Source organism: Magallana gigas, chromosome 3 (assembly GCF_963853765.1).
Source record: "Magallana gigas chromosome 3, xbMagGiga1.1, whole genome shotgun sequence".
NCBI lineage: Eukaryota > Metazoa > Mollusca > Bivalvia > Ostreida > Ostreidae > Magallana > Magallana gigas.
The window spans coordinates 7,935,552-7,963,091 of record NC_088855.1 but is presented as its reverse complement, the minus strand read 5'-3'; the positions used below and the strand labels follow the sequence as shown (position 1 = coordinate 7,963,091).

Below are 27,540 nucleotides of genomic sequence, written 5' to 3'. Positions count from 1 at the left end.
AATTTGAAGATTATCTCAGTTGGAAGAATACTCTTTGAAAATTTTCGCTGAAGAATCTTTTCTATTTTTACCTTAAAAATGACAATCGACACCTAAAGTAAAAGGCGTTTGAGATGGTCGATTGTTTACGTCGTTTCCTCCTTAACAAGGAAAAATGACAGAATTCAATATCTTTTTTTAATTAACTGCACCTGAGTATAAAAGCTCTCAGAAATGTATTTTATTGTTGAAATTATCAATTTTCCGATCTTGTCAATCAGAGAGTATTCAATACTCGGAGAACATTTATATTGCCACTTCTTTTTTGTCTCAAGCATTAGTCTGAAGTCATTTTTTTCTGTTTACTTTTAATTACTTCGAAATAAATATACATGTATTTATATTACACGGCGAATGCCACGATAATGCCGACTAAGAATATCAGATGATATTTTTGCAAATGAAAATGCTTTTGACATTTAAAAGTGTACCTTAAGCAATAGGCAGTTGGATTATTTATTAAATACAGTACATGCGTATACAAAGTTATAAAAAAATTATCACAATTGCAAATGGTTTTTTTATAGGTTCATTTTATATATAACTGTAAACTATATCTAGTTTATGAACGTATTTGTAATCCTTAAATAAATATAAGTTTAAGTTGTACTATGGCATGTAAGCTAATATTTTTAAACTCTTGGTAACAAAACATGTAAACTGATTGAAGTTCATTTCAAATGAAATGATCGGGGGTTTTTTAAAATCTTTTTAGAATAATAATAACAATGCAACTTCATTTTTCATCCATTTTTCTTTCCTATTGGACTTTTACTTTTGTGTACACCCCTAAGTTGTTTCATTTTCCTAATCACAATAAATATAATCATAATATTGTGACGTTGGTCACATAGTGAATACATACAATTATTCTTCCCTTAAACACTTTTCGACTATGCAACGAATTAGCTGTGTGGATAGTCAGCAAGAATGTCTCTACTTTAAAATTCATGAAATTAATGGTTCATATGATATGATACTCAAGTTTTCACATTATAAATACGCACTTGTTCTTTTTCCTCTATACAACTGGGTATCGAACATCCATTTTACTTAGTATCATTTAATGTACCCAAGTTTTCTAGACCTGTTCTGTAAAAATAAATTTTAAAAAATCAATACTAGACAAATTTGATGATATATACATCATCCCCCCAAAATCTGCATTTTTCTCGAGGTCGATGCTGGTCTTTAGCATATTGAACACAGCTGATTCCATTCTAAAAGACAGGAAGTAGAGAGCGAGCGGTATGAGCACTATCCAAGTATAGATATTAAAAGAGAATGATGATGCAAAATCAATATATTTGCCTGTAATAATACTCTAATAGAAGAATTTACATTGTATCCAAAGAGAATCTTGGGCAAAATTCTGCCTTTTGTATTAATTATTTTCACTGCTTTACTTTTGGGTGTTATTAGGTGTCGCTATCAATTCTATATTCCGATAATGTATGAAATAAAACTAAAAATACATGTACGTCCACGTGGAATGGGATTTTACAGACATTGTATGAACTTCAAAAATTTATGTCTACGATAAGATACATCATGTGACTTCTGTACCGTCATATATCTGCGTTTCAAAAATAAACTCCAGCCATCGAAATCCGATATGTTTTTTCGTTGAAAATTCACCCGTATATACATTGTACTACATTTTGATCAAACTTAAAAACAATAATACATTTATATTAAATTTGACCAAAATTTCACAAAATATCAGATTTTTAAAAATGTTAAATTGTGTAAAACAGAAAAAAGTCATGTTGAAAAAGGAGTTTCGTACTCACTCCTGCTATTTTGATTTATATTATTATAACAATGTGTTAGGCTAAGCGCATTGGTAAACGTTGTAAAAAAAATTATGACTACAGCAAAAATACCAACAACCCTTTACTACTATATTCCTTTATCCACTGTAACAGCTGAAGAAATATAAGCCCTAGTACACATGACATGCACTGTTGTATTTCGAAATTGTAATTAAGATCACTTCTCAACTTTATGACTGGATGTTTATTTTGATTAGATATCAAGCAAAACTGAATTTGTATAACAGACCGTTTAATCACTGAATTAGGAAAATCTAGAGCAAATTACTTCTACAGAATCCGACTTCTGATTTTTCATTAGCATTAGCGTGACTACTTTATAATGTACATAGAAGTCATGGCTTAAAATTAATTAGAGTAACCCAGAGAAATCAAACGTTCCTATTTTGTATCATAGAACCATAAAACACAATCTTGTTGAATCTATAACATGGATAACGACCGAGTTCAAATAATGGAGATTTGTAGGGCAAGACAATTTAGTTGACGTCTATTGAGGAATTCATTCGATTAAAAGATGATGTCGAGCATAAAATATTAAAAGTAACCATCACTTCTTTATTAATATGCTCAGAGTTCTTACAAAACAAAACACAATCACTAGTCCATGTGTAAATCTGTACTTAATGTTCTGGAATCAATATTAGTTCAAACAAAATATACTGAAACATATACACTGTACATGTAGACAATCGTAGCTCAAAGATTCAAGGAGGCGGTGTGGTCAACAAATTTACCACCACACCTGTCCTACTTTCTGATAATTTTGGCAGTTATCTAAGATTTTGTAAAGAAAAATTCAAATATTATATACAATGCTCTCCTACGAAAGAAGGTAAATAAAGCCTTAAAGTGGCAATGACCATGCAACTCTCTTAAAACTTGTACACATGACCTGTGTTGAAGAAACTTTAAAAATTTCAGATCTCTTTCAATTTTGAACCTGAGAATACCCAATCAACTGTCCTGTCACCAAGCTTCCTCTATTTCTTAAGTTACTGAAGATTTATAGCACAGATGTTTCACATTTGGAGCTTAACCCCATGATTGATTTGAGGCAATTTATTTTTAATTAAAACAATTAATTACAAAATTATTTTGGTACCAAATCAGAGTATATACATTTTTCTTTACATCAAAATGAAAAGATCTCTTCTAGTGCAACCATTGCATAACAAAAATGAAATTTACCCATTTTGCTCATACATTTTATATCTATATTGTGAATTGTCAGGTAAAATATGAAATCTGTATGTGGTAATTTTATATATCAGATAAAGCAAACACACTGCCAGTGCCGATGTGATACCTGTGTCATTGCCATGAAGTAATATAGTTCATATCAAGCCGTAGAAAGACACAAGTCTTTATATTGCCCGGCATTTCTCCTTTTTCTAAAGCACAAGACCTGTTAGATATATATATACACACACACACACACAAATTTGCATTATATCTTACTTCATTTAATCAATGTGATTTGTTGTAAAAATTATAGATGAGTTAATTAGATATTGAAGATGATTGTCCATACAGAGATCATAATCAAACGTTAATTTGTAAACATCATCCTGAAGACATTTTTTATTAGTCAACTGGTATAGGGCGATTGATTGATTTATAAATCGTTGTCAGACTTGCTCCGTTGTATATATTTTTAGTGGTAAAATTGTCCTATGATCTATTGAAAGTCCGGATTTGTTTCCTAGTGAATAAAATAAATAACTATGGCTGGTGGGTTATTTATTTACCATAATCACTTCGATTTAGTTGGGTCGTTTAAGATGTTTTCTATTTTGATGTGTACTGCTGACTTATCAGAACCCTGTCAAAACTCGTTAACTGCGAGCAGTTGTTTTTTTGCTTTGAACGTTCTTTGCTTTGAACGTGTAAAACGGCATGCCAATAAAAAAAGAATTAATAACAGAAAACCAATCAAGAACACGAAAGTATGTAATTGCGTTTTCTTTCAATTTAAAGCATCTTTCAAAATTGATTTGACATCGCCAGTTTTGTATAGCGGTTCTGATAATCTGAAACAGAAATTCGAGCGGAATTCGAACTAATAACTTACAGAATTAACCCTCAAACCCACTGCGCTATGCTGTTAGGTGACAATGTAATGAAAGAAACTACTAATTAAATTGCTCTTTATTTTTTTTTTTCGACAAACAATACGTCACAACATGGAGGTGTCACATACCACCTTAATTAATAGCTCTATAAAAACTGACAGGACTGAAATTGACACGACCCGTTTATCGATTGGTCAAAACCTACTGCGACCTAATAAAAATCGCGGACTGCACGAAATAATCATGATGATGTCAGACTCAAATCCCATAGGTAACAATTTTGCTGTTTTCTTTGGCTAACGTACTTATGGTTAACATTAATATAGTTTATTTAACTTATTTTTAAGAATTGATTGATTAATTAATTTGTGGTAAAAAGATGTAAATATAAACAATAAAATGTTTTCTTTGATGATAGGTATCTGTCATTGCAGAAAAAATCTGCAATGTCGCCACTTTAATATTCCGCATGAATCACCAAAGAAAGCATTTTATTATTTGATCATTCATATTTTCCAGTGTCTTGGTCCGTGTAACAATAATGTGACATATAATCCAAGACATTTCATCAATGGCGCTAATTGTGTATTGTTGGGCTCAAGCGGGGATTGCATAGTTATCCGAATTTAAAATAACGTTAAAATGTCTAAAAATTATTTATTTCATGATAGATAAAAAAAACAGCTTCAAAAGAAGAACTTGAACATGGTATATTGAACCAATGTAAACAAAAAGATGACATGAACCTTGTTTACATAACAAAGATTTGTGAGTTCTGTATCTTTCTTAGAACTCTACGACTGACATTAAAATTGATCATTAGAAAAGCATTCCATAAGCATTGCAAACAATAATCAAAGTACTGAAGTACTGACGGGAGTTGATTTTATCGATTATCATTTATTTTAAAATCAACTTATCTTGCATGGCAATTAGTTTCTAGTCTGTATTTGAAATACCCTTTTTTTTATTATATGAATTTTTAGACTTTTCCGACAAGAATTTCGAGAAACCCCTTATGAATCATATAGTGTAATATTTAAAGATAGATTTCAAACTATTTATAAGTAATCGAAACAATTCTAAGAATTGTATGGATCCAGGCACTATTGATATCGAACTCTAGTCTCGTTCAACCAGACGCTCGGCTGTCTTTTAATCTCCGACAAGCAAGAGAGCCTCTCTGCTTGTCGGAGATTTACGGAGACAGCCGAGCGTCTGGTTGAACGAGACTTTATTAAACTTTGGCGTAGGAACAGATGGGACTACAAAAATATCTTAATTGTTCGTATTATATAAAATCTGACTATTTTCAAAGTGTTTATAGATAAGTTTCCTTGAAAAACAATACTTCAGCATACATTACATCGAATTTTTCTATTATTTTCAAGAACTAAGTCTTGTCAGCGGTGATGAATTGTGCTTAGGTCCAAACACTGTTTCACTTTTGGTTTGCCAGAGTAACTGCATAGGAGAGTTGATTAAAATCAACCCCAAAAAATTGAACAAAAATTAACCAAAAACATCGCCATGCCCCATTAATGGTTCATGCTACGAGAATTGAATATTTGTTTTCAATTTAACTGAAAAACATAGGCATAGTTCCGTCAAAAACTGTACAGTCTGCAATTGTTTCCCTTTGAATTAATACCAGTGTGGTTTGTATCATTGCATTCCTTTTTAACACTGTGACAGATAGTAATGCCAGTGATAAGATGACATTTTTGCACCCGTCTAAGCTGCATGTATCGAAAAATTCAAATATGCCATATGATACACCAGTGCTAAGAAGGTTAAAACCACATTTGTAATTAATGTATCTCACCTGTCAGTTGAGATATTCACCGTTAAAAGATGAATTCCTGTAAATAAAACTACTTGTCTGAATAAAATTCTTGCAGGAAATACTCTTCTCCCATAGGAAATTCCTGTATGGTTTTTTTTTAGAAAATTCTATATAATGTTTAATACTTCCTTAGAAAAGTTAATTCTCCTTTTAGAATTATTGTTTTCATATATATTTCACTTGTCTGGTGAGAAACTCTTAAAACAAAATTAGTTGTTTATTCTCTAAACATTTTTAATATCTATCATTTGGAATATATGGATATTTACGAAACTGCATCTTAAGTGGGTGCAACAATGCCACTTTGCAATTGGCACTGGAATAATTATCCGGCACCGTGTTTTTTTTTTATTTCCAAAAACAAAACGATGCAAAATCAACTTTCAAATAAATATTACCGCCAAAAGTTTTCCAAAGCGACCACGACGAGACTCGAACTCGCAATCTTCCGATTCGAAGTCGGACGCCTTATCCATTGGCCACGCGGTCACATTTAATTCAGCCCTGATCTACAATTGTCTTTCCATGATACAAGAATAAGAGAATAATAAACGAATTTTAATAAAATGCAATACATTCGACAGGTTTACTTTATAGTTTCCCATTTAAAAACGTGTTTAATTTTTGCACATGTCGTATGAGCAATAAAATAATTACATATGATGGCTTGCAATAGCAGCCAAAAGAACATGTTTCTTTATAAAAGTTTAGTATGATTTTATTGTAATTCAAATTTGTTTAATAATAAGTTTTATTTTGAAAACTCTCCACAACTGTTCATGCTTTATATTTTTTTTATTTCAACAAATTTTAATTGACAAGACAAGTTTCATCTATTTTTATTTCTTTTAGTCGTTTTGAGAATCTAGCTTTTACGAAACACATATGGTTTTCCATTTATGAAGGCATTTTTAGTACTTTATTTCTTTCTTTTTTTAATTCCTTTTTTATTCTATTAATTAAATCATTAGTAAGTCCTGTATTGAAATCGTAATCAAATATGCACATTCATGTGTATGTATTCTCATATTTTTGAGCGCTAAATTTACAAAAATTGAGCTTAAGATAGTTTTACAGTTAATAAACTAAGTTTATAGTTAACGAATCATTAACCGTAAACGTATTTGTTGCTGATGATCATAAATTCACATCTGTAAACTATAATTTACATTCGTTACATCTTACATGTAACTATTGTTAAAAGTTGTTAATCACAGTTTAAGAAATCGTAAAACTATATATTTTTAAGATAAACTATGGTTGGGATTGCAAATATTTTAAATTTGTTTAGTGCTAATTATTGTTTACACTTCTGAAACATAGAGTATATTATTACCAATTGTTTACAGATACAGAAAATAGATTTACGTCATTAACTATAGTTTCAAACCGAAAAATCTAGTTTTTTATTGTGAAACTATGGTTAGTTTGGTTTTGTAAATATCGCACGACAAATTTACAAAACAATACCTCAACATACAATATAGTTGTTTCATCAAATTTACACATTAGTTCAGTTGATTTTTACGAAAATCGTAATTATCCTGTTGTGATTCCCTCTTTCGAAATGTTACCTGTGCAATTCACCTTAACGAACCTAAACTCACTGGACCTTTAAGATATTATACCCAGTCCGTGCGACAGTTTTGACACGGCAGTTCACGGGGAAGGACGCAATCTAAACTTCTCCCCTCTCATGTACATGGTCATGGCACATTTTTACTTTGCTTTAAGCAATACTAATCGTTTTTATTGTGCCTATGGTTCAGCTTCTCTGAGGTCTAACGTCTAAGTCTTCCTTGTATTTTTCTGGTGTATTCCTAGTTTCTATATAGTAGCTTCTCTGAGACATCCTCACCATATTGAAAGTAGCATCCTCCTCCTTCTGAAGACCAGCACCAGTGGAGCCATATCTTAAGGATCGTTTCACCAAAATCCTCTTCACACTGCAGACCATTTATCAACAAAGCAGTGATCTCCTGCAATTCGAGATACATGGACATCGTTTCACAAACTCGTGTATTGTGTAACTTAGGAATGATATGAATCATTTGTGGTAAAAAAAAATTCCTTCTTTTCATTGAGGGTCGGGACCTCCCATTATCCCTAGGTCTCTTGGTCATGTGTGACAATAGTTTGATGGTTGATACACTAGGTTTTCGACTGTTAACTATAATTTACGAACTTAAGCTATAGTTAACTATTCGTTAACTATAGTTTTCATCTGTAAAACAAAATTCAACGGTTTTTACTATACTATAGACTACACATGCTAGTTAAAGTTTATTTGTCTATTATTATTCCGACTGAGGTCTACTTATATTTGTTTACTATACAACAATTTGTATACTATACAAATATTACTTCTGAGAAAAGCATAATTCTTTGTGGTCAATTTCGTACACTTTTACTATTTCTTTTACTGTATTTCTTATAACGTACCCCTACAAAGTTTGCTTTATTTTATAACATTATAAAATCAAATGGCAACGCTCATCTTTCAAACTACGGGATCATAATTTATTTCTTTTGGAACATACAGATTTTTTTATCTGAGTTTTGTTCATTGTGGTCAATGTTATAAAATCAACCAACGCTCGAAATTTCACAGGAATATAGCAAATCTCGAGGACGTCTCGTTAACTTTCATTCGAGCACCTCTGGATTTATTACCTACTAAGCACAATAAAGAAAACATTCCGAACACATTCGCAGTGGTGTATAAGTATAGATGTTAACAATCTTGTAACAATTGTATTAGTTTATTAAAAAAAAGTTCATAGTGACCACGACGAGACTCGAACTCGCAATCTTCCGATCCGAAGTCGGACGCCTTATCCATTAGGCCACGCGGTCATATTAATAAGTTAAATATATATGTTTTATATTGAATGAGAGCAAATATCTTTAAATGATGCAAAACGCAAATGAAGTACTCTAATGCATTACAACAATTAACATGATATGCTAATTAAATTCTGCGTAGAAACATCTGCACTCCGAAGAAAAAATATTTCAAATTTTCCTTTGTTAAGATCAAGTCAAAATCAGTGCAAAATTATCTTTTTACTTTTTTGTTTTACACAAGTTCGTAGAAAAAAAGCAAAAAAGCAATATTACATGTATGGTTACACACAAGTGTTGTAATATTAGTTGGAATACCATGTTTTTATTTAAACATTTTTATGGTATGTTTAATATCAATTTCGTTTAATAATCATCGATCTATTCGAAGATTTTACCGTTTTTCGCGAAGAAGGATGGTGTCGCATATACATGTATACTTTGTTATATTTACGACTTCATGTATAAACAACCTATATTATATATTTTATGTATAGGGAATTATGAGCAGTATATTGGTGAACTGTGGAACACTTGACCAGTGATTTCACCCCCAACCCCCAACTTTTGATTCAAGAGAGTCTAAATATTGTATACTTTTGAATTTAAATCATAATTATTATATATTGATGCGATGTACTACCAAAAGCTGTACTTTCTGAATAAACATTGTATATAAAGTGATTAGTGCTTCTTCTATTTTTTTCATTTTTACATTTTCATCTAGTCATATAGATGATTGGCATTGAAATGTTCAAATATCCATACATGTATCTGTATTTAGAGATCGTTGATTAAAGGGGCATGGTCACGTTTTGGTCAAAAATAATTTTTTCGATTTTAATATTTACAATGCTTCAGTAACGCATTTTTAATAGGTTAATAGAATTTCGGTGTCATTCGTTGAGTTATATGCGAGTTACAGAGCTTGCAATTCTATGCTATGTAAACAAAGCTTTTGTTTACATTTTGAACGTTGAAGTGAAAATGTCAGTTTTAAACCTAAAATGAATGAGTTACATGTTAAGAACTGTTTATTTATGCTTAAAATGAATGAATAGAAAGCTAGAAAAATCAGCTTGAAACAGATTGTTATTGGTATATTGAATCTTTGTAAACAAAAAAGGGCACGGGCCTTGTTTACATTACAAAGAATTGTGAGCCCTGTATCTTGCTTATAACTGAACGACTGACTCTCAAATTTCATTTGATCATTAGAAATGCATTCCTAGAGCGTTGTAAATAATAAAAAGAGAAAAATAGAATTTGACCAAAATCGTGACCATGCCCCTTTAATCATTACACGAAAATATTAAGGACTCAAATTTTGCGTATGTTATGTCCCTTATTATCAATTTTGAATCTTTTACAGACAAATATATAATATGAAGTGAACCTTTACAAAAAAATATATATCTTTGAGAACCAATGGTGCCTGCAATACTGCAGTATGTCTGAACAAAATCAATATATAACAACTCCTTTGATCAAGAAAACAAAAAGTTTCAAATCAATATTCACTCATTCACTCACAGAAAAAAAGAAAGATTAATCAGTATTACGACTGCTTCAAAGAATAGGTATTACAACTAAAATGATAACATCCACTGAAAAAAAAATTGTTTCATGATATTGAAAAAAAGTTTTTAATTTATTGAGGATTCAGAAATTTCATTTCTTCCTCTAAATGTCAATAAAGTGCAATATATTCCGAAAAAAAAGATCTAGAAAGAATTGAGTTTTAAAATCCGAATCAACATTTTGAACCTAATTGTTTGACGAAGACACTTCCGGTAATTTGTGCATTGATGTTATGTGACATCAAATTCCATTAGGCGAGTACATAAATGTTTATGCTGCATGTCCTTGTAGTAACCTTAACATCCGTGATTTTCCAATAAACCCACTGTCAGAAATTAGATTCCTTTCATAAGCACGAATTGGAAGTTGTATTGATCAATTTAGTTCAGTAAAGCTGTAGAAATCTTTGTATTGAAATAGCAACATTGATGTAAAGTATTCGATGAAATTAATATCAAATTGATTTAAAAAATTATATTGGTAACTACAACAACGAGAGACAGTATCATCAAAAACCAGTTGCACCAAGATCCTTACATTTTTATGTTTATAGTATAGCGATTTTATTTAACTTTCAATCAACTCAACCAAATTCGAACATCTTACAAATTACTCTGAAAGGCCTTAACTGCTCTATTTCAAACTTTTTTGTATTGCTCGAGTTCAGAGAGTTCTAATTTGTAAAAATGCAACTAAATAAAAGAAAGTCAAATGCTTAAATTTTCGAAGACTGTCTTTTTCAAAATAATTACTCTGAAATGTCTACCTTGTATAATGGTAGAGGCTATAGAAAAACCTTTATTGCATATATGAAAATGTCATTTTAGATATCATCGTCTCCATTAACAAGTTTTAACATGACAATTAATTAACTTGTCCGGTTCACGTTGATGAAAAATCAGTGACATTCAATAAAATTATCCGTATCTAATGAAACAGCTAGCTGTGGCAAATGCTTACCTTACCTAATGAAACAGCATCATGTAGGTGTGACTGAAGCATCGCACCGGTAATTGGATTGTTGAGAAGATATGGATTTATTCTTCAAACTTGAAAACGAAATAAACAATGTTAAAGTTTATTGTATTTAACATGTATGTAAGAAAAGTACAAAGTATCTTCAATGTTCATGTTTGGATTTTTTAATTGTAAGCAATCAAGTTAGAAAGGGTTTCTCTATAAGCTGGTGGTAGAAGCCTTTATAACGCACCTCAAAGACCTGTTATATTTTCACGCATCTTGATCAGACCTGATCGGAAAGAGCAACAGGTTTTTCAAGTTTTGTCATTGATAGTCAATGGTAACATAAAATTAATCAAATAATGTGAAACAAGCTCGGTTTACATATCATTAGAGAGAAAGATTAACCTCAAAGAGGTGAGATCCCAAGGCATACAACAGCAGGAAACAAAAAGTTGTTTGGTTAATGCAGGTCTCTATAACAGGTAAAACATATAAATATGTTATTACTTCAACACTTAAGCTGGTGTATAATCCAAATTCAACTATAGGCATTGATATATACCTTTTGATTTAAAAAAAAAAAGAAAAAAAGACTGCAAACACACAGTGTACCGGATGGCGGAAAAAGTCTCTTTCATGACGTTAATTACGGAGTCAAATCATTTGCTACTGCCACGGTAGAGCGCATGATCTTATCGATAAAACACCCGGTATAGAACGAGCTGAGTAACAGACTCAAAACTTGTACAGGTAGAGAAAGGGATCGCAGTTCTAATGAACTGACATTCAAGCGGATACGGAATTTTTTCACTCGAGTCATTTGAAATCCTATTAGTCGCAATTAAGAGCAAATTAATGAGGACAGTAGATGGAAGAAAACTTTGCTTCTTCCTAAAGATCTATCTGACGATGGCGTGTGTTTCTTGTTTTGCGAATTTTCAAATACATACAAAAGGAACAGTGCGTCCAATTTTTGACACCAAAGACCATCTACAGAAAACAACCAAACATCATTTGTCCAACGAAAGACTCCGACAGAACAGTCGGCGCCTCCTGCTAAAGGTGTACTTGGTCTGTGTGGTTTCTGTCGTGCTGACCGTAGCCTTGACTGCAGTGGATATCGTTCTGGACTCCATCAGCATCATACAGTGTGACACCTCCAGTCTTGTCTTACAGTCCAACACTAAGAAAATACAGACATACTTGGGTCTGTTGAAGTATATGGGAACAACTCTTTTACACGAAAGAGTTTTGAATGACTCTGTTGTTCAAAAGAGCATAGTTTTGGCTATGAAGAGTACCGAACATTACTTGTCGGAGTACTGCAGTGCCCAAGATGTTTATGACACCATTTTATGTAATTCTCCAAGTAAGCTGAATGCAACTGATATTCAAAATATACAATTTTTGAAAGAATCGGTTTTTGAAAATGGATTTTCTGTGATCATTACAAAAACACTCAGAGAAACAAATGATATCAAAATTGCGGATATATCAAACTACTTAAAATACAAAGCTGCCGTGGAATCGTGTTACTTTCTTCTGATGGACGTTATAGAATGTGGATTAGCTACTATAGACCCTGCAAGGTCAGTTCTTGGTCGGACCTATCATCAAGTCAAGTTGGTTTACTTAAACAGTGTGGACAACATCGGTTACAATAACAGTATACTGAGCTCAGTTTGCCTGGATATATCTAATACAGACGAGTTTAGTTCATTTGTTTCCTATGTGCTATTTGTCACAAACGACATGCAGAGTCGAATGCACCATCATGAACACAATTTGCTGGCTTCTTTTAGCGAGCAGAAGGCATTCCACGTGACCAGAATCGTTTGTATCTGTATTCTGTCCTTCTTTGTTTTCGTTCTCCTGTTTATCGTTGTCGGAACTGTCAAGACATTTAAAAAAGGGATATATAGCTTTGCAGAGGAATTATCCGACAAAACGATGCTATTGGAGAAAGAAAAACAAATGACCGAGGAGATTTTATTTCAAATGATTCCTAAATCAGTCGTCAGTCATCTTAAGACAAGAAGAGGAGTGTGTGCGGAAACGTTCGAGTCGGTGACAGTATTTTTCAGCGACGTGGTGGGTTTCACATCAATATCTGCCAAGATAGAACCAATGCAGGTAATTTTCTACTTGTGTGTGAAAGGTCTTGTAGCAGTGAATTGTGGTGGGTTTGTGTGTGTCTTTGTTTGATAGAAATGCGTAAAAGCCATATTATTCTGAGTGCAAACTGAATCCATTTTTTTTTCATTTAAAAAATATGTATATGCATGTATAAAAATGTATTATGTTTTAAACTTAAGAGATCTTATGATTTTTCACCATATTGTTTGATACTCTTGTTGTTGCTGTTGTTTTAAATGTTATTTTTGGTTTTAATATTATTGTAGTTTTAATGATGTTGTTGCATTGGGGTGGGTATTTTTTTTATTGTTTTAACTGTTGTTTTCATGTTCCTGTTGTTCTTTGTTGATGTTGGTATTTGTAGTTGGTACGGAAGTTGAATATATGTTGTTCTTGTTATTGTTCTCAATGTAATTGTTGTTTCTATAATTATTGTTGATGTTATTTCACATATTGTTTTTGTTGTTGGATTTAACCATATTAACGATTTAAAAAGTCAGAAGGTGTGAAAAAATTTTCTTGAAAAATTATTTATATTTCACAATGCATATAATAAAGGAAACATATTTGATATTTGATTAAATGACGTATTGATGTCAACTTTTACAGAACAAGAACATCATTGTTATGGAAAGTTCAACATTACGTTTTTATTTTTATCCAAAATGCTACAAAATTCATGTAGAATTCTATAAAACATATTTCATGTTGCACTCTTACTAAGGACGATTATCTAAACATAATAGCGCAATTCTAAATTCCCAATTCGTATTATGACAAGTATAAGAATATGCGAAAATTTTGGGAAACATCTTAACCAATTGCAAGCCAACCAACCGTGTGTATACACTAAATTTACCGCGGGTGGTCAGAAGACAACTGATATCAAATATAAAAGTTAAATTCTCGAACTTCACTACATGCATAACTTTTAAACCAGCAATCACTAGTTTATAATTTGGTGACATATACTTATATACCGATATATGTAATACAAACTTCTAAACCAGCCAACACTAGTTTATAAATTGGTGACATATACTAATATACCCATTTATGAAATACAAACTTCTAAACCAGCCAACACTAGTAAATAATTTGGTGACAAATACTAATATACCCATTTATGAAATACAAACTTTTAAACCAGCCAACACTAGTTTATAATTTGGTGTCATATAATAATATACCGATATATGTAATACAGACTTTTAAACCAGCCAACACTAGTTTATAATTTGGTGACATATACTAATATACCGATATATGTAATACAAACTTCTAAACCAGCCAACACTAGTTTATAATTTAGAGACAAATACTAATATACCGATATATGTAATACAAACTTCTAAACCAGCCAACACCAGTTTATAATTTGGTGACATATACTAATATACCGATACATGTAAAGCCCCTTTCACAATTGGCGCACGATCAGAAGCGACAAAATATTCGTGCGACCGAAAAAATTAGATATGAATCGTAACCTGTTGCCGAAATAATCGCATTTGTAAAAAAGTATTCGTACGAAATTCGCACGATCTAAGCGAGCGTTGTGCGATGCAAACGCGTTAAATCTTGCGATATATCTTGTGTCTATATGCGACTGTTGTACAATGAAAGCGACTGTTGAAAGATAATGCGATAGGATCGCGCGAGAGACCAGGGGATCGGACGATTGAACGTGCACCAATGCGATTGGACGTGCGATCATGCGTTCCATAATACGAATGCTAGTGCGAGTCAGAGTATATATCGCCCATCTCCGACGATCTTCAATAGACATAGTTATAAGCGAGAGAACATGCTGCCGAAGAAGAAACAGAGATGCAGCAGCATTTATTATTATCCTTAATATGATTATTCTATCTGATTGGTCTAAAAAGTCACGTGACAGGGCGATTTCATAGGAATAAAAAAGCCGATATGAGCATACGATGTAGAAAAACATGATAAAATAAAAAATATTTAGTAATTATGATTCTCTTTATATCACAAAACCAACTTAACTATCTATGATTCGAAATTATGAAAGAAAAGTGAGACAGTAACATAGGAATTCATGCTATCAAGATGTTATTGCTATCGAAAAGTCAAACAATTTTTATAAATCAACGTATTTTGTTTAATCATAATAATGTTGTTCGATATAATAAAACGTTCATTGCATTAATGTTCATATGGCAAAACCCTCGGTTAATATGATTTTTTCTTGGAGTAATAAATCTTCATATTTTCCTCACCATCATGCAATAAATGTATATTGTCAATTGTGGTCTGAAACAGAGATGCTTATACAGGGTATAATTTTGTATACTAGTGGCATATTGAGGCTGAAAAGTCGTGCAATGACTGGTAAAACATTGCAAGATTACATAAGACATGTTGAGCAACAGTCTCATGGTCGCAAAACACACGCATATACAGCAGCGATTCGTTTTACGACCTTTAAAAATCGTGCATCACTCTTGCGAGTACACAAAACGTTGTAAAACGTTCGTACTATTGTTCGTGCGTTGCACTGCGATGATTTGGATCGCATTCGGTCGCGTCTGAATAGTGTGCATGTCCACTATTTTGAGGAGACTTGATGCGAGCACTAAAACGCATGCAACGAATGCGAGAGCTCGTGCAACGTATGCAAGAGCTCGTGCAACGTATGCGAGAGCTCGTGCGAATCTAAAAAATTCCGATCGCCAACTGTTGTAAAGTGCTCGTGCGCCAATTGTGAAAGGGGCTTAATACAAAGACGTGCGATTGTGCGTACTGTGTAAGTATATCAGCAATTCTAGATGACCATGTCAGGATTTCATTTTCGTTGTCTGTAACATAAAAGCAAGATATGCTGCAAGCTTCATATCGATTAATTGTACAAAATTTCAAATTAGTATGTAAGAGACAAAAATTTGTAGTTAAAAAACTTTTGACAGCTATAGTTCGTAACAAAGTTATTTAGAGGCTTTGAATGCTAATGGTGTCGTGTCCAAAACTTAGTTCTTTCCATTGTACTTAGTTTTTCCTGTAATTAGGTTGTTAACTTGAAACGAGTTGCATTTCTCTCATTTATTAAACAGGTTAAATAATTGCATTATTATTTATATATGCGGCTGTGTACTGAAAAAAGAAGAAACCAGGCTTTATCTCTTTAAACAGTTGAAGATCCTGCAAAAACGACAAATCTAAGCAACAGAAAACATATCCCTTTAATATTTTTTTAATTGGGAAGGGCATTAAAACCACTCAGTATCACTGTTGTTATTTTTACAAACTTTGTTTTTCGCCTTTATTTATGTAACGTAAAGCCTTAGTCATAATTGGTCGTACTTCTTTCTCCGCGTGGTCTGCTAGAGGATTTTGATGAAAATCTTGCAAGACACGCAAATGCATCTTATGGTGCTGTTTGACAGATAACCGTGTGATTTGACATGCATGAATCACTTAAAGAGATCTCACTTGTTACTTGCTTTACACTTACGTTGACTGCAAGTCCCATGTCTCCATTATTAAGATATACATTGAACTAACAGTGAACGGACATTACACATACGCTATATTTATACCAATTACTTGTTGTGCATGTGAATCACCCCTGAATAAGATACATGTACCACTATACCAAAAAATTGATAATGAAAAAAGAGAATTGTCATTTTTATCATTCATCAAAGTCAAATCGAAGCTTTTAGGCATTTCCCCTAAAAACAAAATCCAAACAAACAAATAGTACTTTAAATAAAAAAAAAAACAGGAAGCTAAAACAAACACATACAATGTACGAGAAGGAACTAGATACTATAGATTTTTTAAATGGTTGACAGTTTTTTATCGGTATTTTCATATCAAAATAAACTGTAGAGGCTGAAGATTCGAATTACAAGCGTCCTAAGAAAGGATCATTTATACAACTTTGGAGTGAGGAGAAGAGTAGATTGCAGAGAAAAGGCGAAAGATTTTCCAAGCACTTCGACTTGCAAGCGTGCTAAGGTAGACTCATATACATTTACAGAGGGAGGAAAATGCGAATGATATTTACGCGCAGAACGATATATCCAGCTATAACCGTCTACACAAAACTATAACACATCCTACGAGAATAAAGTGTTGTAGGGCTAAGCGCAAAAATTGGCCACACCGTTTTCATAAATCTGTCTAATAAGTATCATACTAGTGATTTCCATGAGCATGATAATAATTTTCGTGTGAGAAGAGAGTATTTTTTTAAAATTATTGATTATTATCTCATTTGACCATTAAAACTTTTTAAAGTTGTTTTAATAATGGTATCAACATCAGTATACCAGAAAAGAACTTATTTTTTTTATTTTTAAAATGAATGAAGTGTATGTGTCATTATTTTAATAATAACATTTGCAAAAGCAAAGTAATTTGTTGTGGATGTTTTTCTTTGAATTGAAAGTTTCGTCAAAGCTCTTTTTTTTAAATTCAACAGCGTTTAAAGATATAGTCTTGTGACGTCTAGGAATAGATATCGTTTGATAATTAATTTTTTGGAAATTAGATTTTTTTCGCGCACTTTCTTCTAGATTTTAGAGAAATTTTCAATTTTTATGGTATCAGATACAAAGGATAAATCTTGTTTTCAAACTTTCTTCATTTGTGTGTTCCAGTTCACAGAATAGTTATAGTTTTCATTTTTTTCAAGTTTTCTTTTTGACGTTTCAATATCACTTGCTTACAACAGTTTTATTATTAGTTTTGATTTCAATATACCGGTATGTCCTAAGATAATAAAAAAGAAATATTCTTTATTTGACTGGAAACAAGTGTCTAAATGAACGACAATCTTAAGACGCAAGTACAGTTTCACGTTGCGAATAGCAAAGTATCTCCAAAAAAACGTAAATGAAACATACGAATTGCACATCAAACGTTCACTTGTCTTACGTATTTACTTGCAATTACTTCAATACTCTTTTCTCCAAGCAATCTATTATATGATAGTTATATTAATGATATATACGTTAAATGACACTCGAATTAACCTCGATAACAGAATACGGTCACCAAAGAACACATTTCATCTCTCCGCCATAATTGTTCCTGTTATTATTTGCCGAATAATATCATATTTGTTCGTTTTCTTTTTTAACTAAATTGAAATGATATAAACCTAGAGAAATTTTAATTCAATTTAAGATATTCTTATATATGGTATTTCTTAGTCTGTTGCAGTCGAAAGGAGATTTATTTCAACAACATCGTGAAACTCATTCACATCTGTGCCTCTAATTACTCTTCATTTATGGTTTTACCTCTAGACTAAGAATAAGTAGACGATAGATTTCATCTGATTACTTTTATCAAAATCTACCTTTTCATCTTTTCTTCTGACGGCTGTTATAAGGATGATTTCCCTGTTAATTATTCTTATTCCAGAGATCTTGCATGAGATCGATAATGTCAGATGTCAAGTTTGAGAGGAAAAACATCTTAAGAAAATGCAAAAGTTGTATGTTTTATCAACTCCAAAATGGACGAGCGTGTCTTTTGTTATCTTTGAATAAGTGCAGTGTCCGGCGATTTTCTGTAATCTTACAAACAATTTAGTTGAGAAATAAGTGTTCTCTTATTTTTTGTGTATTAAAATATATCATAAAATTCTCAAACAATCAGTAGGACCATTCATTTAAAATTTGTATCAATTAACTTTAAAAAAAAAATATATTGATTTTTGTCTCAATCGGCTTAAAGCTTGGTTACCTAATAAAGGTCACAAAAACACGCTTTGAAGCTGCTTGAAAAATCATATCTAATATTAAATTAGGACCAAAAAGGTTGTCCTTGATTCCTACTTTTATGAAAAATTGAATAAAATAAATTATTCATCCGTAATTTTTACAAGCATAAACACATGATATGTTCCTACATCACGGTAGTATCTCGGTAAAATTTTTAACTAAGCAAAATATGTGCAGTTTTCCAACTAATACTGTTGAAGGAAAAACTAACAACCTCCAATCACAAAAGTAAAACAACTAAACTCCCTTATAAAAGTACTGTGGTTTCATCAATATTCGTTGAATACAAATTTTCGTTGATTTCGTTGTTAAGTTTATTCTTGAAATTAAGTATTCATTGAACTGCAATTTCTACTAATATTTTGTATTGATAGGGTCATTGGCCACGAATTTACGTATCCTTGAAACTGTGATTTTCACTTTATCCACGAAAATTAATACCCTTGAATATTAATGAAAATCATGTTTTTCATGATTTATGCATGTCCCCAAGCCTTATATTTGGTTTTTAAGTTCAATATTTTGAAAGCACCATAAAAAGTAACCAAAAAAGTGACTCAACAGACGGGATTGATACATGTTCCTCTTGTTACGACAAGAAGTTTTTAAGCAGGACAAGGAAATTGTATTTTTGGAAGAAAGCAGCATAATTTTTTGAAATTATTAAAACAACGATTTCTGATCAAAGAAGTGATAAGCAAGGCTTTTTTCTATTTAGAAAAATGTTATGAAAATTTAAGTGCAAAAAAAAACACGAATGATAAATGCGTTTTTAAAGTTTTATCTTTCTTTCCTTTTTTTAATAAAAATAATGTACAGATGTTTGAGATATATCAATATTTTACATGTACATCATACTGGAAGTAATTATTGTTTGACGTACCTTTGGCATTGCTTAAGGTATCCCACTCCTCAATTGCAATGTTCTCGAATCAAGATTTTCTTGAGAAGTATATCATTGAAATCTGCAGACAAAACATACTTTTAAAAAATACAAAGATAATGGGGGGGGGGGGGGTCAGTGTTCATCCCTCTGGGTAAAGGCCAATTTAATTTGATCTTTTTGCATCTAAAATCGATTTCATCCCGATTAGAATACCTTAATTATTCACAATGATCACAATGAATAGAGGAATTACGAAAAAAAAATTGTATGAAGCTGCATTAATTTTTTGTGACCTTTTTGCACTTTAATTAGTTTAAAGCTAATACAATCATTTCTAAAACTTTAATGTAAATCTGATCTGTTCATTATTGGAAAATATAATCTTAAAATGAAAAGAAAAGTCTGAAAACCGGTGTCTGCTGAGCTCCTTCATAACTGTATTGTATCAATCATCACAGGATCCTTATTAGGCTTTTATTAGTTTTCCTTATTACTTTTTTTACTGAATTTGATATACTTAGTGGGTTAATCTTCATATTTCTTAGCTAAACCTATAGCATGTTGAGCTATATTGACAAAATAATCATTTTATAATGAAGTATATAATTACATTATTTACTCTAGTCTAAGTGTATCAGCATACCATGACCCTAAGTATCTTTTCCGTTTGTCTGTCTTATCTACGGTCAGATATGCAGGATTTTCTTGCAAAGGGATGTTTTCCTCTTTTTACAACAATTCATTAGGTAGTTCGTTAAAGGGTTTTAGGTTTAGAGAGTATGTATTTAACTGTTCAACCAATTAGGTTCTTAATGGAGAGAGTTGTTTTCATAAAGTGTACCTATTATCAAACGTTTAGTTCTTCCGTATCTTAGTTGCAAATGCAACACCTTTGTCTTAATTCTGCTGTTTAGTACATGTTAAATGTCAGCTTTTTAAAGGTCTCACACAATGATGACTAACTATACTCTCAGCATATTATTAATGAAAGAGAAGTTGAGTTCCACATGTTGACAGACTCAAAACCATCCAGGAAGTTGCATCATGCGCATCTAAATAATAGTTCCCTTTAATTCAGTGTGAAAATTTCACTGAAGTAATCATTTTCCTTAGCAAATGAGTCCAAATTAAATACTGTATGCCTAAAATAAGATGCGGAAAGGGGAATTATAGCGAGCGCAGCTCGGCGCCGGGGCGAAGCGAGCTCTACCGGCAAAGCGTGTGTGAATAGAAAATTCGGATTAGTTGCACATTCTTTCAACGGATTTTTTTGGCGTCAGTAAATCGGGCCAGTAATGTATTGTTTTAATCGTCCCAGTAGTTCCCTGTAATCATGGCAATTTTTATAACTTCACACTCTCACGAGAATCAGCAAGACAATATAAAAACGATAACGATGTAACTATAACGATATAAGATGTGTAATTTTAAGAACATCATGCTTTTTAAGTAAATAAAACAGTATACTTTGCGTACTTTTATTTCTATGGGGAGTTTTAAAGAGTACGACGACACTTAACCAACATCAGCTTTGACGTCACAATAAGCACTGATAAGGGGAAATTGCTCTATTGAAGATATTGTAAATCTGCTAAAATGACCAAAATCCTCTCAAAATCTTGCAAAGTCTAAGCTAAAGAACAGCTGACGAATAAGGACATTGGAAACGGTTGTAAATTGCACTCATTCGGATGAATGCTCACATTTATTTCATTCACTATAATTACGGTAATTTCCTGAAACGTATAGGCTACATGTACGTAGCAGCACCTCTTTTTAAAAGGGGGTGGGTGGGTGGATGGCAGCCTCGTCAAAAAAATCTTTGCAAGCAAAAAAAAAAAAAATCATGAAAATTCTAATCCTTCAACTCTTTAGCGGTTCAATGGTTTCTTTATTTTCACTTCCATTTATTACATGGTGGGGGGGGGGGGGACACATTGTTCTTTTAATATGATAAGCAAATATTTTTAAGCGTAAATTTAAAAAAATATTAAACATTAATTTTTTTTAAAAAGTGAAGGGGGCAAATCCATGGTTAGTCGATTTTCTATGTGTAAATTGACAAAAATGAAATATTTTTTTAGCAGGGGGGGGGGGGGGGGGGGGGGGCTCTATGATGAGTCAAGTTTTATATGTAAGTTTAAGAAAAAATGTCTACTGCAAAAAAAAAGGGGGGGGGGGATGAACTGACGTTACAATCACTTTAAAAGAGGAGATACAGTGCAATGAATATTTATATATTAAAATCTGTTCTACATATAAATAAATAAATTATAACAAATCTTATAAACTATGAATAATTAAAATTTACTGAAAATAGGTATGTTTTATTTTTTAGCATTCAAATTTCACGTTGTTAATTTTATTTTTATTGATTTATTATACTTCATTGTTTGATCACATGCTCTGCTCGCCCCAACGGTCGCACCGTAAAACATATTAAAGTATAAAAAAGTCTCTCTCTCTCTATATATATATGGAACTACAATACAATACTCACTTTCAATACATAGCACATTTTGATAGGCTATTTCCTTCCGTAAAAATTTTAAGGAGAAATTGTCTGTTTCCCAGGTCAATGGTTTTTACTGTCGGTGCAAACCTGTTAAAAAAATTGGACATTTTCAAAAGAGCAATTATCTATATAGTTCGAGAAGATGATTAATTGATGGTTCTTTAAGTCTTGTTTTACCATGCATAATATGTTAACATGTAACCAACTTTTTTACGTATAGACGGAAATCACATTAGGCGCATTACTGAATGATGTTGCGACGTTCTATTCCGAGGCAATAAAAAAACTAGTTTATCGATAGGGGTTGGATGGCCATGGCCATTTCTTAGACTATCTAGTAATATAAATGTTTTAAACAAGATGAACTGTGTATAAAGATTTCTACATGCAAATCAAAGTGAAAGAAAGGAAGTTAGGATATTTTGGACTTTCTTTACTTAAATTTAAAAACAGTATACTATAGACTAAGTACACGTTCAAGTTAAAATCTTACCTACTTTCTACGGTGGATTTGAACGGTCATTTGTAAACCATAGTAAAACAACAACCCTGTCATCGCTTTTGAATTCTGTTCATATATATAATGTATAAAATGTAATATGTACTTGCGACTTATGTTTAAATTTCAGAATGTAAATATTAGATCATTCAGTAAGAAATACGTGAAATGGTCTTTTCTCAGGTGGTGGAGCTACTGAACACAATTTACTCCATATTTGACGTCAGGATAGAGACCTATGACGTTTACAAAGTGGAGACAATCGGCGATGCCTACATGGTGGCAAGCGGAGTCCCCAACAGAAACGGACAGAAGGTTGGTTTCTTTTCTGCTCAAAGATCCACAAATCTAACGTTTACGTAAGTTGCTAAATGACAGTATCTCACGTGTTATCACATGTGCGCGAAACTATCGTAATCTAAGTGCTTTAAGCTCTTAACTTCCTGTCTTAACTGTTTGATTATTAAATCGACAAAACATCGAAGGAGAAACACGAAACTTCGATTTATAAGACGTTTTTCGTACAAATTGAATTCTAAGAAACAGGATGTAAACATTGAGGCATGAACACAAGATTAAGGGGATGTAATGGAATAAATATGTTGTAGTTGTTTATCCGAGCAGTGTCTTTTTTCCAATAAAGATTGAATCTGATGTTTGCAGCATGTAGGTGAAATTGCCACAATGGCGATTGATTTGTTAGCAGCAGTGAAACAAGTCGCCCTACCAAAGTCTGTGGGAAAGGGCCACATACAGATAAGGGTCGGAATACACACAGGTGCGTGCAATACGAGCAGTTTTTGCTTTGGTTACAAAATAATCTATTTATACAGTAATTATTATTCCACTGAAGCATGCACAGCATTTGATAAGAACTAATGTGTTTATTTTGTGTACCATAAAACACATTATGTCAATTTCTAAAGCGAGTTTTATCCAAAAAGTTCAAAACGGCCTATATTTAGTTTGATCGATGTGAGTATTCTCGAATAATTTTTCTATTGTCTTTTTAAAGTCATTTAATCAAGAAGAAGCTGTGAATATTTACAAAACAAAAACATATGTGTTTTGGTTTTAAACTTATTAAGAGTTACATAAAGAAAATGGTTTTTAAATGAAAGAAAATTGATGTATGTACACACTTAATATTACTATTATGCTATGAGACGATGGAATAAACAGTGACACTATTCATTTGTATCTCATTTCCCTCCTTTTTTTCCCCTACATACATGTAATGTTACATGTATGTTCACATTTCTAAAATATACTATTCCCTGTCAAATACTGCTTCAATGTAATAAAATACCTCGTCATCAGCGGATGTTACTTTGTGTTGCAGGATCCTGTGTTGCGGGGGTTGTGGGTATAAAGATGCCACGGTACTGTCTGTTCGGGGACACCGTCAATACAGCCTCTCGCATGGAGTCAAGTGGACTTCGTAAGTATATACTAGTAGTAGCAAAGCAACTACTAGTTCCATCTAAATTGCACATCTTTTGAATACACTGTCATATACAATTGGTTCATCGATCTTTTTTTCTTATCTCAAATTCTTGAGTATTGTGCCTATAACTGGTGTTATATTGTGATTAAATAGTGAATTATAGTATAGTACGAGGAATCACTGTACATGTTGTCAAGTTAAAGAAAATTTATTTAGCATATACGAACAGTGTGCAGCAAAAAGTGATCTAACGTATATAATTCTAAAAAAAAAAAAAGTATCCTAAAAAAAAAATGTGTAAACATGCTTTTGCTCACTTTAAAATTATGCTAGCTGGTCTGTTGTTCTAGGGGAAAATTTGGGTTGACATGTCGTTGTCAATTGCAACCCTTTCCCTGTAGAGCTACAAACCTACATGTATCGCTAAGTTACCGGTATGCAAACAGTTAAATATGTTTCAGCTATGAAGATACACTGCAGTCATCCAACCTACGAAAGCCTTCACGAAATAGGAGGGTTTTCTTTTGTTCCACGTGGAGAGATAGACATCAAGGTACTAGTAAACTGTAATAATGTGTGTAGCAGCGACTCCGGAGATAGTAGAATGTGGTGTAATACTTGTATAGCACAAAAGGTCTTGATAGGACATGTAGCAATGGTATTGCCGTCGTGAAAGACATCTACATGTAACACTAGGGCTGACGTAATGATAAGACTCTTGATAATAGAGAATAAGGCCATAAAAGCCAAAGGTTGGGCCATGAGGGTGGGTCCAAGAGAGAACTTGTAGCAAAATGGACCAGACCGCGCGAGGATAAATAAATAATGATTGAGTCTTGAGATAACTACATGTATAAAGCAATATGTCTTCAGATAGTACAAATAATGAGACGTTGAATGGACTTGCAATAATGAAGATGGATCCTGAGAGACATCGTGGATGTTAGAGTTGGGACATGAGATCATACGTGACAATAGGGGCAGGGCCATAAGATAATGCGCTTATAAATGCTTCATGTAGCATTGCATTTTAAGGCTGAAAGTTATGGGGAAAGTCGCAGTAACACACTAATCAAATTATGTAAAAGAAACGGTTAACTGCATGGCAAGTTCATTCATCAACAAATTAGTATGTTCTTTTTGGAAAAAATACCGTAGTAGTAGTTTGGGGTACAGAAACTTCGTTGTCGTTTGGTTTATTTATATCTCCTATTTACATAAATATGGATTTTAATTATTTCTTTACTTATTCAAGATTGTAAACAGATTTCCATCAAATATGTTTCGTTCTCCTCTTTCCCATCAAACTATTTTTTACAACTTCTATCCTTTTTAAGGGAAAGGGGAAAATGGTGACCTATTGGTTGAAAGGCCGAGATGATATGGACGAATTCAACGATAGCATGGTTTGCAAATTTGTGCCAAAGAAGAAAAGGACTGGAACCTTATTGACAGATTCTAGCAGCACCCTGATCTCCAAATCCCAATCGTCAACCACGGACGTCAATCCGATGGAGGATTTAATTGTTTGACGTCGTCAGTGTGTCTGTCTGTCTGACCATTCATCACTGTCACCACTTACTTTTTATGTCGTTGATGCATCGCTTAGTCCCAATACGAGTTTTGTATTAAAAATTCCTATTGGTTGATTGTTTCATTCTTTTTGACTGTCGCTGACTTGTTTGCTTCTTCATAAATAATACGTCTATCCTTTACTAGTATGGCAATATCGGTAAAATTCATATTCATTAATTGTTTACTACTCATTAATCAGGGACATCAATTTATCTTTTTATTTCTTTGTTTTAGTCATGGATATGAAAACAATAAAACGATAAACTGAAGAATAAAGAAGTAAGCATAATAAGAAAAAAGCAAGATACGTAGACTTTTGGCGGTAATCCCTCTCCATACTAGGGAGGTAGCTATGTTTGCAGAAAAATTACAAATAACCCGCTTATGCAATTTTTTTCTGCAATGTCGCTACCTTCATATCCTCATGAATCACGAAAGAAAGCATTTTATTGTTTAAATAACGACATAGCTGATCACGGCGTAAGAGCACCAGGCCATTTTAACAAGAGCTTGGACTTTGGGTAGTGTCAAACATCAGTGTGACGTTGTCCTGTCTATTTCATTGCTAGCCAATCAGCCTAGCTCTTTGAAATCAGGAAGATTTGTCTGGGTTTTGGACTAAGACTATGTGTGCATATTTTACTTCTTGAAACCAGTGCAATTTTTAACATGTTTTAATGCAAGAAAAAGATAGTTACATCTTACCTAAAGCCCAAGGTCGTAAAACGTCATCATGCGTGTTGAATAGATACACTATCGTTAGGGTCAATGAAACGTTCAAAGCTACCTTAACAATTTGATATATACTTATATCAAAACAGTTTTTCCTGCAAAGTCTCTAACACTCCTAAGTATATGTTTATAGCCGCAGAAGCGCACTAAATGGCGTGTTTCATGGCTGTTCCATCGATTATTCATATTCTTGACAAAGACGATATATATAATGACTTAAAGCGACGATACAAAAGCATTTTATACAAAAAACGCCAAAGGAAATATAAGCATTGTATGCTAATTTTTGGATATCGTCGGCCCCATAGCACACCAGGCTGTGCAGACAAATTATCATACCTCTGCACAGCCTAGAGTGTCATAGGACCGATACTATCTTTAAAAAAGCATAAGTGCTTTAAAAACAATTTTTAATAGTGATATTACATATATGTTAAATTATATTGTATTATGGCGTTTACCTGCATTGTGAGAAGCATCCGTATAATTATACGTATTATAAAGAATACTAGTATTTAGGCAGATATGAATACCAAATGTGGATTTCAGTTCTGTGTTGATTTGTTTCTATGATAATGTATGCATGTACATTGATAATATAATTAACTGCCAAAGTATTTACATTGTTGTTTTATCGATTATATATACAAAAACATCATGATCAGTCACTGTGTGTATGACCAAACCAGTGTCACGATGTGAGTTATGATCTTTTATTCAATGATTGACGATCTGGTTGCAATATCATTAACTTATTTACATTGTTTGAATTGAAGTATTTTAAGCAAAATAAAGTTACTATTTA

At 32.5% G+C, this 27,540-nt stretch overlaps 1 protein-coding gene and 2 non-coding genes across 3 annotated transcripts; 1 reads left to right on the top strand and 2 right to left on the bottom strand.

The window, feature by feature from the left end:
- Window positions 1-6,212: 6,212 nt before the first annotated feature.
- Window positions 6,213-6,284, bottom strand: Trnar-ucg (transfer RNA arginine (anticodon UCG)). The gene has a single exon. It is a non-coding gene; the product is annotated as a tRNA-Arg (tRNA).
- Window positions 6,285-8,578: 2,294 nt separating this feature from the next.
- Trnar-ucg (transfer RNA arginine (anticodon UCG)) lies at window positions 8,579-8,651 on the bottom strand. The gene has a single exon. It is a non-coding gene; the product is annotated as a tRNA-Arg (tRNA).
- Window positions 8,652-12,034: 3,383 nt separating this feature from the next.
- On the top strand, window positions 12,035-27,540 carry LOC105343975 (uncharacterized). The gene is made up of 6 exons (XM_020073591.3): window positions 12,035-13,316; window positions 23,165-23,296; window positions 23,645-23,759; window positions 24,324-24,422; window positions 24,890-24,981; window positions 25,766-27,540. Exons 1-6 carry the CDS (start codon window positions 12,039-12,041, stop codon window positions 25,958-25,960), a joined length of 1,911 nt encoding a protein of 636 aa, XP_019929150.3. The 5' UTR covers window positions 12,035-12,038; the 3' UTR covers window positions 25,961-27,540.